The 17,336-nt window shown below is 32.9% G+C and overlaps 1 protein-coding gene across 1 annotated transcript in view; it reads left to right on the top strand.

Moving 5' to 3' along the window:
- Positions 1 to 16,133, top strand: part of LOC124365520 (endothelin-converting enzyme homolog) — a 40,233-nt gene extending 24,100 nt beyond the window's left edge. The window contains exons 7-13 of the mRNA XM_046821505.1: positions 2,286 to 2,395; positions 5,529 to 5,593; positions 8,591 to 8,707; positions 10,259 to 10,404; positions 11,400 to 11,546; positions 13,201 to 13,277; positions 14,421 to 16,133. Coding sequence (XP_046677461.1) covers positions 2,286 to 2,395; positions 5,529 to 5,593; positions 8,591 to 8,707; positions 10,259 to 10,404; positions 11,400 to 11,546; positions 13,201 to 13,277; positions 14,421 to 14,553 — 795 coding nt within the window. The 3' untranslated portion in view covers positions 14,554 to 16,133. The remainder of the gene's footprint in view (positions 1 to 2,285; positions 2,396 to 5,528; positions 5,594 to 8,590; positions 8,708 to 10,258; positions 10,405 to 11,399; positions 11,547 to 13,200; positions 13,278 to 14,420) is intronic.
- Positions 16,134 to 17,336: the final 1,203 nt, after the last annotated feature.

The following is a 17,336-nucleotide window of genomic DNA, read 5'->3' as shown; positions in this document are numbered from 1 at the left end:
GTCATGCAATTGCGTGTGAAATATACTATCGCTGGCAGTTAGGCCTAACAGTTGATAGTGAGAATCTGGAGGAGATTAAAAAAGCCACTGATTACTGGAGACAAGTTTTAAGGCGAGTGGTGGACGTCATTATTACGTTAGCTACAAACGACTTACCACTGAGAGAGCACAGATTGTGTAATGACGATGAAGATGCAACTAAATCGAAAGGAAATTTCCTTGAGATAATACATATGCTAGCAAGATATGACCAGGTCCTTGCAGATTTAATTAAGTTACCAAAACGTAGTGTTAACTACCTTAGTCCTCAGATTAAAAATTAGCTGATCAACCTGATTTCCAAAGAGATAAAAAAAGAAATCAAGGAAGAAATGAAAAAAAGTCCCTATGTGTCTATTATCTTTGATACAACTCAAGATATAGCGAAAACCGACCAGCTGAGTACAGTGTTTCGTTATATAAAGATAAAAACTGACCAAGGCGACAGGCCAGTACAACTAGTCATAGAAGAAGCGTTCGGGGGCTTTTTGGAAGTGGAAAGCCAGAAATCAGAATACTTATCAAATGTTGTTTTCAATATCATAGTAATATTGATAGTTATTGAAAGTGTGTTGCTTGAAACTATGGACATAATTTCTAAAAAACTTCAAAGTACCGAAGAAGACTTGGAACACGCAACAAAAATGCTCGTAAATCTCAAACAAAAATTAACAAACTTAGGAATGAGTGGCAAACAGTTAAAGCAGATGCAACTAAGCTTTGTTTGCAATGGAAAGTTGTACCACATTTCATTGACTCAAGAACAAAAAAGAAGACAAGAATGTTTGATGAAGTGCAAGTTGATGACCCTATTAAAGACAATGAGAAACGTTTCCGGGTTGAGGTGTTCAACCGTAGCCTTGACATAATCACAACACAGCTGACAGAGCGTTTTGAGGCTGTTACTCACATTACTAGTAGTTTCCAATGTCTGAAGCTTTCTGTTTTAGTTGGAGCAGGTGATGAAGAAATCTTAGAATCAAGCAAAATTTTGATATTAAACTACCAAGATGACGTCTTCCTTAACTTAGGTCCACAGCTTGTAAGGCTAAAAACTTGTTTTTTAAGTCGCGTGGAAAAACTCAAAAGTATAAGGGATCTTGCAGATACTTTAATAGTGCGTGCTCAAGTTGGTTCCAGCTTTCCAGATGTTGTGAATGCTTGTTTGATTTTTTTGACACTATCTGTTACAAATGCAAGTGCAGAGAGATCATTTTCAAAACTTAAACTGATAAAGAACTATTTTCGCAGCACCATGTCCCAAGAACGTCTGAGTGCCTTGGCAACCATATCTATAGAGCGCAGCAGAGCCAGGCACATCAACTTGGACGACACAATAACACAGTTTGCTAGCATGAAGTCACAAAAGAAGATTAGTTAAGATAGTAATATGCGAGTTGGTTTTGTAACTACTTAACTACTATGTTCACGTTTTAGATAATGTGCTCATATTTAAACTAGGGTTTTCAATACATATTTATTAAATATATTGAAATTTGTACTTTCATTCCAAACCCTATGGAATTGAATTGAGATTTAAATACATATTGCTATACACGTAAACTAGGTCTCTTACAAGGAACAAAACTTTATAAAGAATAGTAGACTGTAAGTTATTATAAAAAATGATGTTTGGTCAAAGACGCCTTACATTGCTGATGAAATGATGGCCAAGAAAGGTTTGTTACGGTAGTGAGGTGAACTGTCGCCACTGATTGATCATGTAGGTAAAAGTTGGGGAAGGGGCGCCAGCGACTGAGTCGCTCCATGGCGCCAAAATCCTCACTACGCGACTGACTGCAAATACAAAAGTTTGGTGTTATATAATTATTAGAATGTGGTGCCCAGCCAATAAATGTTTGTGCTAGTCTACCGACAATTTTTGAGCAGGAACATTTCCAACTTTCTAGCATTGGGTACGAGAACGATGGATAGTGATTCTTTGAATTCTTGCTGTTAGGTTCTATCCATTATGTAAGTAAAAAATGATCAAGTTTCGCAATGTAGCTTAGCAAATAGAATTTCAGAACTCTTGCTGCCCGTAGAACAAAACCATACATCAGTTATGTCTAGCAAGAAAAGTTTTAAACATTGTCAATGGAGGTTTTATGTAAAGCTAGATGTATGTGGCAGATTGCTGTGGGATGGGAACTGTCCACTTCCAGGTTACCTTCTCTGACATAACTATATACTTAGTTTCTTCACTCACCTCACACAGGCACTAATCATATCATTATATTTTGTAGTGTAACCTAAACAAGAAGCACTACCTGGAAGACTCTGTTTGTCTTGTGAGACAATACCAGACTCTACTCTACTCCCGATATACCCTGGACCCTGACTCTGTAGATGTCATGTGAGTTACATACTTATTTTATAATGGAACACTTAACAATAAAATATTATTTTATATACCAACTAAGGTAGAGTTCTGTTAATCCAATCTGATTGGTACTGAATCCAGTTTGGATTAACAATACATTTTTGGATTGAAAATTATCACAAATGTGCTGCAGATATATGTAAATCAATGAAGTAAATAGTTGAAATTACATTACGATCACAAACAATATTTTATATGTGTACTTCAAAAGGAGGGCAATATTCTTATAGTTTTATTCTGTCCATTAAAAAAACTTGGATCTTTGTGAGGAACTAAGTAAGCAAAATGCACAGAAGACTCTCCTCTGGAGGGTTTGCTTCGTGCTTGTTATACCTATCAGTAGAACCTATAATGAGTAGCACAAAAACCGATGTGTCACTTAAATCGAGGCACTCCAATCCAGGAAAGGCGTATAACTAACCACAAATATTGAGATTTTGGAGTGGAAAGGGCTGGTCGATAGGTATAGTCAATTGTGGAGGATGACTGTGGAAGGAACTGGAGTTTCTGTAGTGTTAAAGTCTGTTGCTAGCCTAAAAATGGGGTGCTATAACCTACTAGCTTTTACTGAGTCTCGAACAGAGCTGGCCTCCCCTTCAACCAAGGTGATATAGTGTCCCTCCTCATGGAAGCTCAACAGGAGGCGGCCTCCACGCATCCTTAACATCCTGTTAGCACTCTGGAATGGTCCTTTTAGAACTCAACATGATTAAGGGTTTACTTAGCTTCTTGTCCTAAGTAATAAAAAATCTTTTTGTGTTACAACAAATTTTGGTTTGTAGGTATTTTTCAAGTGAGACGATCTCTTCTTATTCCCATTCTGCTTTTTCTCCGAAGACCAAGTTCCATATGTGTAGATCTGTGTAGGAAACTTAACAAACAGAGGTTGGGGGAGTGTTTGTGGAGTACGAGCTGGACAGTGCTGCAAAAGTTTTTTGGCCTGTGAAGGATTTGAACCTTTGCTATCTCTAATTTAGACTCAAAGAGATTGTTTGGTCACCTGCTCTGTCATACATTATTTTCTGTTTTTAAAATAACATTAGTTATTGCTAATAGTCTTTTTATGTATAATGTGTTGAATTATTTCAAAAATTTCAACAAATATTTTAAACAACATATGTTTTTATTTTTTTAAATTTGTAATTGAAATGAACATGCTTAAATTTAAAACACATATTTTTTCTTGAAATAATTAAAATGTTGTCTGAGACTCTTATTTTACAGTTTTATTTTCTACTGAAAGTGTTAATTTAACAAAATTTTTTGTTTGGCAAGATATGGATTAACGGGAGGTGTACATGTTTTGTTTTCTATGTTCCGATTAGAACTGAAAATGTCTGTGAATGTTGAGTTTAGCTCCAGTTCACATTCCTATTAGTCTCTGATGTCGAAACGGTGAAAAGAGTTCATTTACACAACTTATCTAAAAAGCTTTCGTCTGGAATTTATGTGGTGAAGAGAATTATGTGGATAGGAGGTCTAGAAACAGCTAAAACAACATATTATGCTGTGATTGAGTCACATATAAGGTATGGATTGATCTCATGGGGAGGAACATCTGAAGGAAATCTTAACAAAATCCTAGTTCTCCAGAAAAAGGCTGTCAGGGCACTTGCAGGACTAAACTACAATGATAGCTGCAGGGAAGCTTTTAAATCCCTAAAGCTTCTAACTGTTCCAGCACTCTACATCCATGCCGTAGTCATGTATGCAAAGGAACTAGACCTTCCTAGGAATGAGGATTTTCACTCCTATTATACTAGAAGAGCAAACGACTACAGTCTTCCTGCCCATCACACAACCCAATACAGCAAGAAACCCTCATATATTGGTCGCAAAATTATCAACTCCCTTCCATTTTACCTGAAGACTACGCCAGTGAACAAACTAAAGAAAACACTCTGGGACTTTCTAGTGGAACGACCAGTATACTCAATCAAGGAATTTTTAGATCAACTGGGACGCAACACTACCTGAACAAAATCTGAAAGTTTGTAAAGCAAGAAATTCTTTTTTACTACTGTGACGCCATTGTATTTCTTAATGAAATTACAAATAAAGATGTTTGTCTATTGTCTATTGTCTAATTTTGAGCTTCTTTGTCACTGACTTTTATTGGATCTCCTCAGACGGACATGACTCCAGGTTCCAGGAGTCAAGTCTGTGACAACGTCAGATTCTAGATGCTGCACCAAGAGGAATGTGAACTGGAGCTACACTCAACATTCACATTGAATCAACCCTTCCCGCCATAGCTACGTTATGTGATAATATCTATAGCAATATTGGTTGCTTTATTAACAGGGAATGTTTCAGCGGTTTCACATCAAGTATAGATTTAGACTGATACAACTTTTGTGTAAACCAGGTGGACCGATGCTTCTAGGTGTCGAACGAGGCAACTCAACAAAAACACTTCTCGCAATCTGCAGTAATTAATGTTTTAATACCATTAGCTAGTCCAAGCCCAATACAGTGTGAAGTGTTTAACTTAAGAACAACAGTTTTATTATTTTGTTTTTATTTATTCAAGTAACTGTAGTTTCTGATCCCATTACAGAGTATAAATAAAGCTTTATACACTACGGCACATTGTATTATCATCTCTCATTCTCTGCTATATGCTCTGTATGAGGTTTTTTGCTGGTGGCTAATATCAGACTTTGCCTATTTTGTTTTACAATGCCCTATTATTGAAAGTTTAACAGTTTCCCAACACAAGTTCAGTTTATATAAGGAATTTAAATCATGTAAAGAATTAAACTATTGTTTTGAAAAAAAATCTAATTGCATGTATGCAATAGTGTCTTAATTTTTGGAAATTAAACGTGAGTTCCTTTTGATGAAAAAAGTGTTTGCTTTTATTTTGTAGTATAATGCACACAAAATGTATTATTTCTTTAATAAATCTCTACAAATTGATTAAGACTACTTTAAAAATACAGTTTAGTTTAATGTTTTGAATCTATCATTCAGAGAAACAAACTTCAAACCAAAAATGTATTTGAAGAGTGCAATGTCAAACCTTTACAACCAAAATGAAACTTGCAAGTTTTATAGTTTTATAATACTCGTAAACTAACAACCATTTCCATTCTTTTTGCAGGTGGCCACACTTTTTGACGGCATTCTCTACACATTCTGCATATATATATGGTCTAAATACTTTCAGTAAGTTTTTAATCATTATAATAAAGTCTATTGATAGCGACTGATCAGTTAAAAAAAATATTCAGTACCTTATCTAAATAGACGTAATGAAAAATTTATTTTGGTTTAAATAATGTTTATGATTCATAGAAAATTATGTTAAAACAATTAAAAACTTAGCTGCAATCCATTTTCTGTTTAAAAAGAAAAAAAAAACAGATAAACAGATTGTTATTATTTTAAATTATATACTCATGTTTATACAAACAAATAGCCGGTATATTTTAACTTATAGTTAGATTTTAGTTTTCTATTACTACGATTTTTAGTTTGCACATAATAGTATAATTTAATGGATCATTATATCAGATTCATTTTTCATATTCTGTAACACTTTTACTGCAACACAAGTCATGTGCCGACTTCAGGACAGCGTTGTTAGTCTGGGTCCACGGTTTTGGATTTTAAAATATGTTCTTCTGTGTGAGGAGACAAATTAGTAAAGTTTTGGTTCTATATCATTATGTTTTTTAGATACCTATGACTGCAATTATCTGGAATGTGGTTAATCAAAGCCCGGGTTAACCAAAGTACATTATTAGAATAAAATGAGTTTATTATCCATAAATCCATCAGTATGAATCCGTTTTAAAACAAGTTCTTCAACTAAAATTTTAACTATGGAAATCATAGGGTTTTACTACAACATTTTTTTTATTATTATAGCAGAATACAAACCATAAGTTATTACTACTAGAAACCAGACTGAATTTGGGCGTAGCAATAGTTCTATGGCTGTGCCAGAATATTGGTTAATTTTAACAAATAAATATGCTTTATTTTGTAAAATCTTCTTCGTACAGTATATCAAATTAGGACTTTGTTCTAAGTTCTTAGTGCTGTTTACACTATTATACTATTAGGTTATTTTATGTTAGGAATTTGCATTCTAAAACTAACAGTAAATGCCAATCTTCGCCGCTGTAGACATGTATCTGTATGTGATGTTGCTGCTGCTCAGTTTTTAGACATCAATACCAACTGGAGGCAAGTTTTAAATGGGTGGTCGGTATCATTTGAAATTTTAATTATCCGAAATATACTTTGTCCCATCAATTTAGGATAATTGCATCACTAGTGTAAATTTTGTTGTGCTTACAATACTGATTTTACTTTTTTTCTGTTTACATCCTTTGATGTAAAATATAAATACTTTTATGTTTAGTGTAAAATAATCAAATAATTAAAAGAAAACCAAATTTACTTAGTTTATTTTTGTTTCTTTATGAGGAATAATGTTTACTACATATCAGAAACAAAAATAAAGCAATTTAAGTACTTTTTATGTTAGTTAAAAACAAAAACCAAGGAAAACTATATTAAGATATTTAGTTTTAGTATATTTTAATTTTTAAGATTCTTCAAACCAAAAGTCAAAATTCCAAAATTTGCTTAGTGCATAAATGGCAAAGAATAACAGTAAGAAAGATATTTGCACAAAACATTACATGAATGCAGTATAGCAGCAGTAATAGATAGATCGTCATATTTATACGAGGCTGTTTTTCTTGACCCTCTGATCTCATGCCATTGTGGTTAGACAAGTACCAGGTCAACGGTGAGTACAGTAGTCGATCGTGCAAAATATGTCACTGCCGAGTTAATGTAGTCAGTTTGCGCTGAGCTACATTCATATAAACATGATAACCTCTCTTGATTCTTCTGTCAAACGTAAATTAAGGAGCATTATTCATTTCCTGTAAGCATAAAGGAATATCGCAACAGAAATACATTAAAGAATGTGCCATTTTTACAGATAAAACATCAAGAGTGATGGTGTTCTAAGTGAGTTATGTCAAAAGTTATAGATGGCCAAATGTCAAATTTAAGGAATGTCAATGCTAAAGCCATTCAGCGAGTTTTGTAGGTGTCAGTGAACGTTATTAGCACCGAGTAAGCACAAATCTTATCGTAGCCCATATGTTTATAACAATCAAGTAAAGAGAAGATCTTGAAACTTCTAGAAATTCCAAAAAAAAGCACTAATTGTGAATCTATGATTTTCACTACGTACTTTGTCAATTTGTTCAACAAGACCGACTTACTTTCTTAATCTCCTTCATCGTGCAAGTCAGTTCGACCACCTTATATTATTATACCAAATCAATTGTACTATTTCCAAATAAGGATAGTCTGTGATGAGGGCATTGAAAACAAGTTATTATAATTTCTTTCTAAATATTTCAACGTTTTATATAAATTATGATGGTAGTGATAAAACATTTATACTAAACATAGATTAGCATGATGTCCGGAGAGAAGATCTTCTTATTACTCTTCTGTACATCTTCTTGTAACATGTAAACATATTTTCAACCTTAACCATCTTCCTTCATGACCCCATACTGTTTGTTCATTGTATAAATATGAATAACGTAATTTTCTGTACACCTCTATTAAAGGACCCTGGGGCGGAACTTAGAGGGTATAAAAGGACAATAAAAGTTTATTACAAGCAGTGGTAGGTAAAGTGATCCAAATCTACTATCCTCAGTAATGAGTGCTTCTTGAGACTGTATATTGCAGTGATCCACCTGGCTATGGTGGGCCCAGTGTATAATAGCCAGTGGTTTGATAATGTGATCCAAATCTAATATCCTTGGTATTGAATACATCTTGAGACTGTATGTTGTAGTGATTGCCCTGGCTTTGGTGGGCCCAGTGTATGATAGCCGGTGGTAGGTAAAGTGATCCAAATCTAATATCCTTGGTATTGAATACATCTTGAGACTGTATGTTGCAGTGATCCACCTGGCTATGGTGGGCCCAGTGTATGATAGCCAGTGATAGGTAAAGTGATCCAAATCTAATATCCTCAGTAATGAATGCTTCTTGAGACTGTATGTTGCAGTGATCCCCCTGGCTATGATGGGCCCAGTGTATGATAGCCAGTGGTTTGATAAAGTGATCCAAATCTAATATCCTCGGTAATGAATACATCTTGAGACTTTGTTGCAGTGATCCCTCTGGCTGTGGTGGGTCCTGTGTATGATAGCCAGTTACCCCGACATGTTGTAATGGCAAGGCTGGGGAATATTCTGGCTCGAGGCTTAGGGCACAACTTCGACTATACAGGTCAGTCAATCTTGCCCTAGTAGTTATGTTGAAATATGGTTCAGGCAACTAATAATATTTGTTATTGTAAATTAATGTTTTTTTAGTTTTGTTTTAGTTGAAACTCAAATTGATTATTGCTACAAGTATATCTTAAAGGAGAGTAATCTCTAAACACAAATAAAATTCACTGCCTCTTTATTTGTTGACGTTTAACTTTAAGGTTCAATTTTATAGTATTACAAAATTTGTACATTATAAAATCAGTATATCTTTGATCTTAAAGTTTTACAAAACTACAAAATTCTTTAAAACATTCCCGCAGTTAGGGTGTCTGAAAATTAAAATAGAATAAAGTTATCATACTGTATTTACATAAATAATGAATTAAAATAGCAAAAAATCACTTTTCTGGCTCAAAATAAAAGCAACTAAAAATCTAAAAGTTATGTCAAATTAAAATGTCTATTATCATGAAATAAAATAAACAATGCTCAGAAATAAAGTTGGTTATGAATTTTCACGCATGACAAATAAAGGTATTCTAATCTGGAAATCTAAGTCCTCTGCATGAAACAAATCTAAAACGAACATTATAGATTCAAATTTATATCAGCTAATTAAAAGGATTTTAAGACAATTAATCAATTTATGAAAAACTTGTACTGCCTTAAAAATCACAGAACATTGACAGAGTCACATACAGAACAATGGCAATGAGGTGTTATCTAATAGCCATAAATTTATTTTAAAATATCTTTTCATTGTACTTCAGCATCAAGAGTAACAGTGTTTGTTTACCCTCAGCCCAATAGCAGAATGGCTAAGAAGAGTCTTAAAATTAAAGTGGACAGATGGTGCCTTCTTAATTACTGGTGTTTTGGAAACGTTTAATACTCCAAGACTTTAGTAATTGTGGATGTTGGAAAATATGAATAGAAGATATTGGCAAAAAGTAAATAAATTAACACCTTCATTATGACAAATTTTACGTACCGAATTTAGGGCAAAAGGAATACTAGTAACCTGCATTCATCGCAGTCAATGTGATAAAGTTATCTTTTTCTGTAAGTTGAAGTTTTGAACCGAAGTAATTAACTCTCAAGCTTGTTGAATAAAACAGTACTGAAGCCATGTAGTTAATTCACCAGATACAGCATAGCAACCTCCAGCAAGCATTAGAATATATTATTTTAAGACTCATAGTTGTGAATCCTCTGTATGTGTCAAGTCAGAGCAACTGAATCACAGCCCTGTGCCACCAAAGCTGGCCTGTAAGATGATGTTATCATCTATCAAAGTTAACTTGGAGTGTTGGAATTTGGTGGGAAACTTCACATCTATATCGAAATTAAAAATGTTAAACATCAGTCCATTTGGAATCGCCTCTGGACCAGGATGTTGTCCGCTGTGTGGCCAACGCGAAGTCTCCTCTAAAGCTGATCCAAAGTCTGGCATGTGTTTAACCCTGTCTCTTTAACTGGAGTGTTGTAAGTTTCAATATAGCCTAACTTTCCGCAGACACCTTGGCTTACAAGCTACTGTAATTAATCACATGTCTCCTGTCTGCAGGGATCAAATTTGATGCAACAGGCAAGATCGGAGTCATGCTATCTGAAGCCACCAATCCTTCGTATACTACTGTTGTGGACAACAGTAACTCGCAATTTAACTGGACCAAATCACACAGAGAAAACAGTCAGTTGTATTCGTACCAGGTGAGTAGAGTAGTCCTATCCTGAAGTTTGTATCCTTTGATGTAATCTACAGTCCTCCTACATCTACTGGGAAGCATTGTTCAAATGTCTCATCAACCATTTGTTTAAATCACCTTACTTAACAGGTTCACTGCGTTGTAAAATTTTGTAATCTTTCTCATATTGCAATATGAGTTACCAGTGGCTCATAAAGATGTATTATTTCACTGCAATACGATTTATCGGTGAATCATACAGATGGCAGACTATGGCATCTGATAGGTTAGAGCATTCTAAGTGAAATTAGTGCAACTACCAGATCGTATTCTGTTAGGGAGTTTACAGTGTTTACTTTTTAACTGTCATAAGCTACCCATGACTTCATGCCGTACACTGTTTATATTCACCTAGACCAATATTGAATTATTAAATAAAGTTCCTAAACATGACAAAAGTAAAGATCTAGTCTGTACCTTGCCATTTAAAATTACTTGTTAATGGTACAGTTTTCCAGAGACCACAGTTATCGCGATATAACTGAATAAATCAAAGTCGAGACTGTTGTATGGGTGACAGCTAAGCGATCTGCCCATGCAAGATCCCCGCTAGCCCAGCCTCTGGTGGTTAGTAAGTTACTATTTAGCCGTTCTGGATTACATGTTAGTGAGGGCTTCTTAGCCCTAACTTTGAATGCTAAAATAGATATTCTTTATTTTACTTCACTTAACTTCTTGCCACTTCAATCCCTGATTTAATCAATAAAAACCTGTTAAAGTATGTTTGTTGAAATCCGGTAGGGTTCTCAACTAATAGTGTGCTATGAATCACCGGTGAACCACAGCAGTCAACGTGTCAACTGGAGTGTTAAATGTTTCAATCCAACCTTCAGAAGTAACAGTATCTGTAACAGTATATTAGAGTACACGTAAATATATCCTGCTGTAATAAACCATACACACATACACACAGAACTGTAAGTCTGTCTCTCTTGGTACATGAAGAGTTTGTTGTGACAGTTACAACCTGGATTAACTCTCAACCAACGCCTGTCTGACATCACTGCTGCCAACCTCTCACTCTCCACCATCGTTGAGCTACAAGACACTAAACTACCTTTGGTACCCTTCAACTCCAGACAGGTCTACTTCATCTCCCTGGCTCAGGTTAGTTAGTAATACAATCTCAAGAATTTGTAAAAGTTACGCTATACTATGACAGCGTGTTTCCTGTTTTGGTCTTTAATGATACAGTAATGATGATTGAAACTGTTTCTACCTTGTGAGAGACAAAAAGTCAAAGCAGTCAGCACTGCGACTACCAACTCTCTACTCTCTATGTACTCTCTATGTGCAGTGTTAAATAACTTTATGATTAAAAAAAAAAAGAAAACAAGAAAACATTGACCATGAAAACTTTCTCTCAAAGAATAGCCTTGGAAATTACAACTAACATTAAGTTTATCTCATAGTTAATACTCTGTTTTTGTGTTATATAGTAATGGTATGGTGTTGTGTGTAGTATGATAATGCGTGATTTGGGTCTATTTTGATATAAAACAAACATAATAATAAAGGTACAGTACTGTAAATAATCTTTCCAGAGCTTATAAAAAAATACCTCATAGACAACCTTGAAGAAGGAAAAACTGTTTGCAGTGTTTTCCTAGACATCAGCAAAGTCTTTGACTGCCTTGATCACAGATCACTATCAAAATTTAACTCTTTAGGCATCAAGGGCACAGCTTTGTGAAAGTGGTTTCAAAGCTACTCGCAGGGAAGAGGAATGTAGTGGATATTGAACAAGTTTATAAAGGAGATATTAAAATTGGAAGATGCAAGCCTGTAGGATTAAAAGAGATGCTCCACAAGGATCTGTTTTGGGACCAGTGATGTTTGTGCAGTGATGTGTTTTTGATTGGAGACCTTTAAGGCCATCTGGGGGAGTTTTTATATCAATTATCATATGCATATGACACAGTCCTCATCACAAACAACAAATTGGGCCAGACACTGGAAATTGACTCCTACTAATCAATGACTAGAGCTCAAGAATATTGCCTCAACAACAATTTGGTCTTCAATGCATCCATCATATGGAGAAGACATAAAGATAATGTATCTTTGATATTAAATTTGGGACAAGTACACTGAAAACATGTGGGTGTTACAATTGATAATGGTCTCTCATTAGATCAACATGTTGGTGTGTAGTGTTCAAAACTCAGTACTGCACTTTATGTTTTAAAGAGACTGAAACTCTTAGCACTCTATAAGCTACCAGAACAGCTTACTTTGCATTATTTGAGACACATACCTATTCAATATGGCATAGTGCATCTTACGAGTTCTAGTTTTGTAAAAGTGTGCTATGCAAATCATTGTTAGCTCACTGTGTTGTTTATTTACATCATTCAGGTAATTCAACAGGCCTTAATAGGAAATCATTTGAGGAACAGTGATACCCATAATCTTCAAACAAGACATGGTGATGACCTTAATTTGCCAGCCCACAGATCAGCTCTGTTTGTATAGAAACTATCTTATAAGGTACCAGACTTTACAACTTGCTACCAAGATAACTCAAAAACCATGGCCCTCAGTGTTTGAAGAACAAAACGTTCAAATGTCTAGTGCAAAAGAACTGTTTATAGCCTGGAAGAGTTCAACACCGTTAATAATGGCTGATAGAAGTTTCTGTGAATGTTTTGACTTTTAGTTGTAAATAATGTATTGATGCTAACTCTGTTTTTGATGAATATGAAAATGAAGAATATTGTGCATTGTCTATGGATTTTAATTGTTTTAATACTGATTACAGACTTTTTGTTCAAAGAAGAAAATGCCTGAAGTTTTCATGACTTTGTACGAAGGAACAACATTATTGCCATTTGACAGGTACATAGTCTCTAATGTTATGATAATTCTTTAATTCGCTTGTTATAGAATTTTAGTATTAGAAGGCAGAATGTATGTGCTATTTCATATTGTATATTATTTCCAGATAAAAAAATGATTTAATGGACTTCTAGGAATTTGTAGTAATGCTAGAAAATACGTTTTATACTTGACCTTTAGGGACACATGTGACAATATAGTCAATGAGAAAAATTGCAATTGCCACACTTTAAGATTATTATTTGGAGGTTATGAAAATACTTGACAAGCTACAATATAGAATATTGACCTTCCAAGCTCCAAGAAACAATCTGATGAATGAAAGTAATCTATTTATTTATCGTAAAATCAACATCTGGGATCCATAGATTTATACTTAACTAGCTAAAATACAGAATGTCAACCCTCTAACTTTTAATACAGGCAACAAGCTAAAGGATGAGAAGAACTGATGAATAGAGTTACATGAAAGTACCCAACCACCTAAAATATCAATGTTAGCTCTCTGAACCTTAGTTGATGAGCTGATTCTAATAGACAAGAATAATAGTATTTACCATACTGTAAAACCGTTGCCATAAGGTTTAAAACTAGTTTGGGTTAGGAGACTTAAGTTTAATGTTACCGGTATTATAACATTTTTATAATGTAGGTTTGAAAATATTTTAATTGAAACTAAAAATGTGTGAACAAATGAAACTCAATTTGTAATTAGTATTGGAAAAGAGTCCTTTTAAAGAAGTTAGAGCTGTTCTGGAGTTTTGTTGAAGTCCAGTTAATTCACAAAAGACCTATTGTTCACCTTGAACAAATATTTACCTCCTGTAATCAGTTAAGATATTCGCTTGTTTCACAGCTAGTTAATTCATAATTAATAATTGTACCCAAAACAAATTTTAGTTATCCAAGTTTATTTTAGTTAAATTATTGAAGAAGTTTAACATGTTTAAAAAAAGACCAAAATAAAATTGCATTGTTCATTATAATAGTACTAAGTGAGCTAAGTGAATTAAGTTAGATGAAATCCTTTTTGTTTGCTTTTTATAATTCCTTAAACGATTAAGTCATAAATTTTTTTCAGTTGAAAGTACTTCAGCAAAATAGTAACTGAATGAAATTAATATAATGCTGTGCTCCTGACAGGATCATGAACCTGGTGTCCAACTCTGAGCAGTTTGCTGTAGCATTTTCATGCGCTCTGGGTGCCAACATGCATCCTGAATTCAAGGTCAGACCTTTCCCTTTGTTCGAGAAAGTGGAAAACAAAGTCATCTAATATGGACTTTTACACATTATTCCATCATGAACTCCTTTTATTACATTTATACTGTAAGTACTTTCTTATAAAATATTTGAAACCTTTTAAACATACTTTTTCAATTTATCGATTAGTGTATAAATTCTTCAGTTTGGTTGTGATTAGGAAGTGAAAATAATTCTTACAGCATTGATTTTTAAAACACCATTGTGCATAAATGTGTAGATTAGTTCAATATTTAAGTGACCTTATCCAACGTATTCCTGACACACATTTTCATTGGATTTCAGTCAAAACAACAAAGTACAGTTAGCAGAAACCCAAAGCTTGTGATTGTGGTCACTTTCAACAAATATGTGCCAAAGTTCATTTTGTTAGTGTTGTTAGTAAATTTGACACTATTGAACTATTTACTGTTATAGAAGTTATAATTAACTACTGCAGTTAAATGTTTTAAAACTGTCAATATTTTGGATTTAATTATTACAGCAAATAATTAGGTTTGAAATTTTTAGCAACAAGATGAACTTTATCTTGGCCATGCGTAAAAGAAACTTTGCTAAAATATTTTAGATAGCAGAGAATTCAAGTTTAATAACGGCAAATCTAAGAGAAATATAACATAGGCCTATAGTAAAACAAACAGTGGAAAGAGTAATGATTAAATATGTTAATTATTAGTAAATCATGAGTTGGTGCAGTTAAACAAAATGAAAATAGTATCTGGAAAGTCATAATACAGATTTTTAAAACTGAAAAACAAGTTGTCTGTAGACTGTTCTGGACCATTAAAAAGTTGTGTATTTTATCATGGATTATTAGACAGTTGGTTCAAGTGAAAAACACATGATATTCATGAAAAGATTTTTATTACTAATTGACAAACTTCTTTACTATGTTGTATTTACAAACATATAAATACAAATTTTATATTGTCATATACTTATAAACCCCTTTTTACCACAATAAAACCTTACTGAAGTATAAATTTCACCATGTAAACTGACATTTTATTAATAAAATATATCACGTTTGTGTATTTATAAACTGATATGTAAATGAATATATTGTATCATATTATTATGAAGAGATTATTAGGTATACTTTTCTTTTTTATGATGTCAGCTTAATAAAATCTCATTACAAGAAAAAGAGAAAAATTAATTGATAAGAAATAGTTCTCCATGTATTTCCATTGCATATTAATAAAGCATTGTACCAAGATTTTGTTATCTATTAAATTATTCCATTGTTGTAAAAATTAAAAGTTTATAATTAATACAAGAAATACAACTTTTGTTTAGCTGTTCAAGTAAACTTGTTGTGTATTTTTGAACTCTATAAAAATACCATTATTTTAAAATAATGTTTAAAAACTGATTGATATGTTAGAAAATTATTTAAAAAATGATCAGTATACTCTAATCAAAATGTATATTAATAGGCCTTACATATAAGAAATTCCCAATTTAGTTACTTCATGTAAAACTGACCTTTATTTCATAAGTCAATAGAGCTGTAGAATGTTTAAGTGATGTATAGATTTGTAAAACAAAGACCATATAGTTTGAATAATAAAACACTATGAGCCATTGCTATGTTCCCTTGTTTTATTAAATGTCCTATTTAATATTTTTTTTATTGAATATGGAACTAAAAATTCCACACATAGCGTGTCATAGTATAATTAAATATAATAATCTGCTTCAATACAAAGGTTTAACCATTTTGCGAAATTGTAATTTGTGTTTTCAGGAATAAGACACAAAGGTTTACTCCAAAGGATTGCATCAAGTTCTTTTTAATTATTTGCTCAAAGAAAACAAAAAACACTTGATGGTTTTGTGAGAATGTTAATCTCTGTTTTCTCATGACAATCAGATAACTTTTTCTCTTAAACTAACTATACTGGTATATTGTCCATTTTTAAAAGACATTTTTGGATATTATTTTGAAAGAATTAAAATGGGTAAAATAATGCAGTAGAACAATTCTATATGATTATAAAATCAGACGAAACTGATAGAACTGAACAAGTTAAAATAATGTGTTAATATATTTACATTTTTTTATATTAACAATATTAAAAATGTATTTTTAAAATTTTTAAGACATTTTTAGTTCTTTAAGAAATACTAATTGACATAATAGTGTACGGTAGTTGATTTTTATAAACAGTACAAAATCTCTAGACCAACAAGATTTGGCACATGTTGATCAAGGTAAGTACTTCCAGTAAAGAAGTGATAAAAATGCCCAGAGAGTTAAGTTTCATTATTTTAGAAGCTAACTGTAGTGGTGCACATTTGGATTTTAGCAACATAACAATATAACCTTACTTTTAGTTGTAATTAATACGTATTCAAATACAATTTTAGTTTTTCATTTAAATTTTTTATTTATCATCCAGAAAAAAATTTCAAACTTTTATGTATTTCATCATTTAAAGACGAAAAAAAAACTAAACTTTACAAGAAAAAAAGTGTTTGGATGCGTATTAATAAGATCCTTTAAATGAGATTTCTTCCATAATGCTACAATAAAAAATAAGGGTATAAAAGTGCATGAGATTCATCATTGTTCTTATGGGGTAATACTCAAGGTCGTTTCCTACAGCTGCTCTTCAACTCATTAGTCAGTTGGATAAAGCTGAAAGGAGATTCTCTGTAATTTCTGAACTGTTTCATGATTGTTACAGTTTTTTGTGTTAAAAATGTTGTTTATGTAGAATCATTCTTTTTTTGGAAAACTTTCTTTCCTGGTCATACTGGTTCTGGGCTTCATGAAGATTTTCTTGCTAG

This window comes from Homalodisca vitripennis, chromosome 6 (genome assembly GCF_021130785.1).
Source record: "Homalodisca vitripennis isolate AUS2020 chromosome 6, UT_GWSS_2.1, whole genome shotgun sequence".
Classification (NCBI taxonomy): Eukaryota; Metazoa; Arthropoda; class Insecta; order Hemiptera; family Cicadellidae; genus Homalodisca; species Homalodisca vitripennis.
The sequence above is the reverse complement of the archived record's forward strand: the minus strand, read 5'-3'. Positions and strand labels throughout refer to the sequence as shown.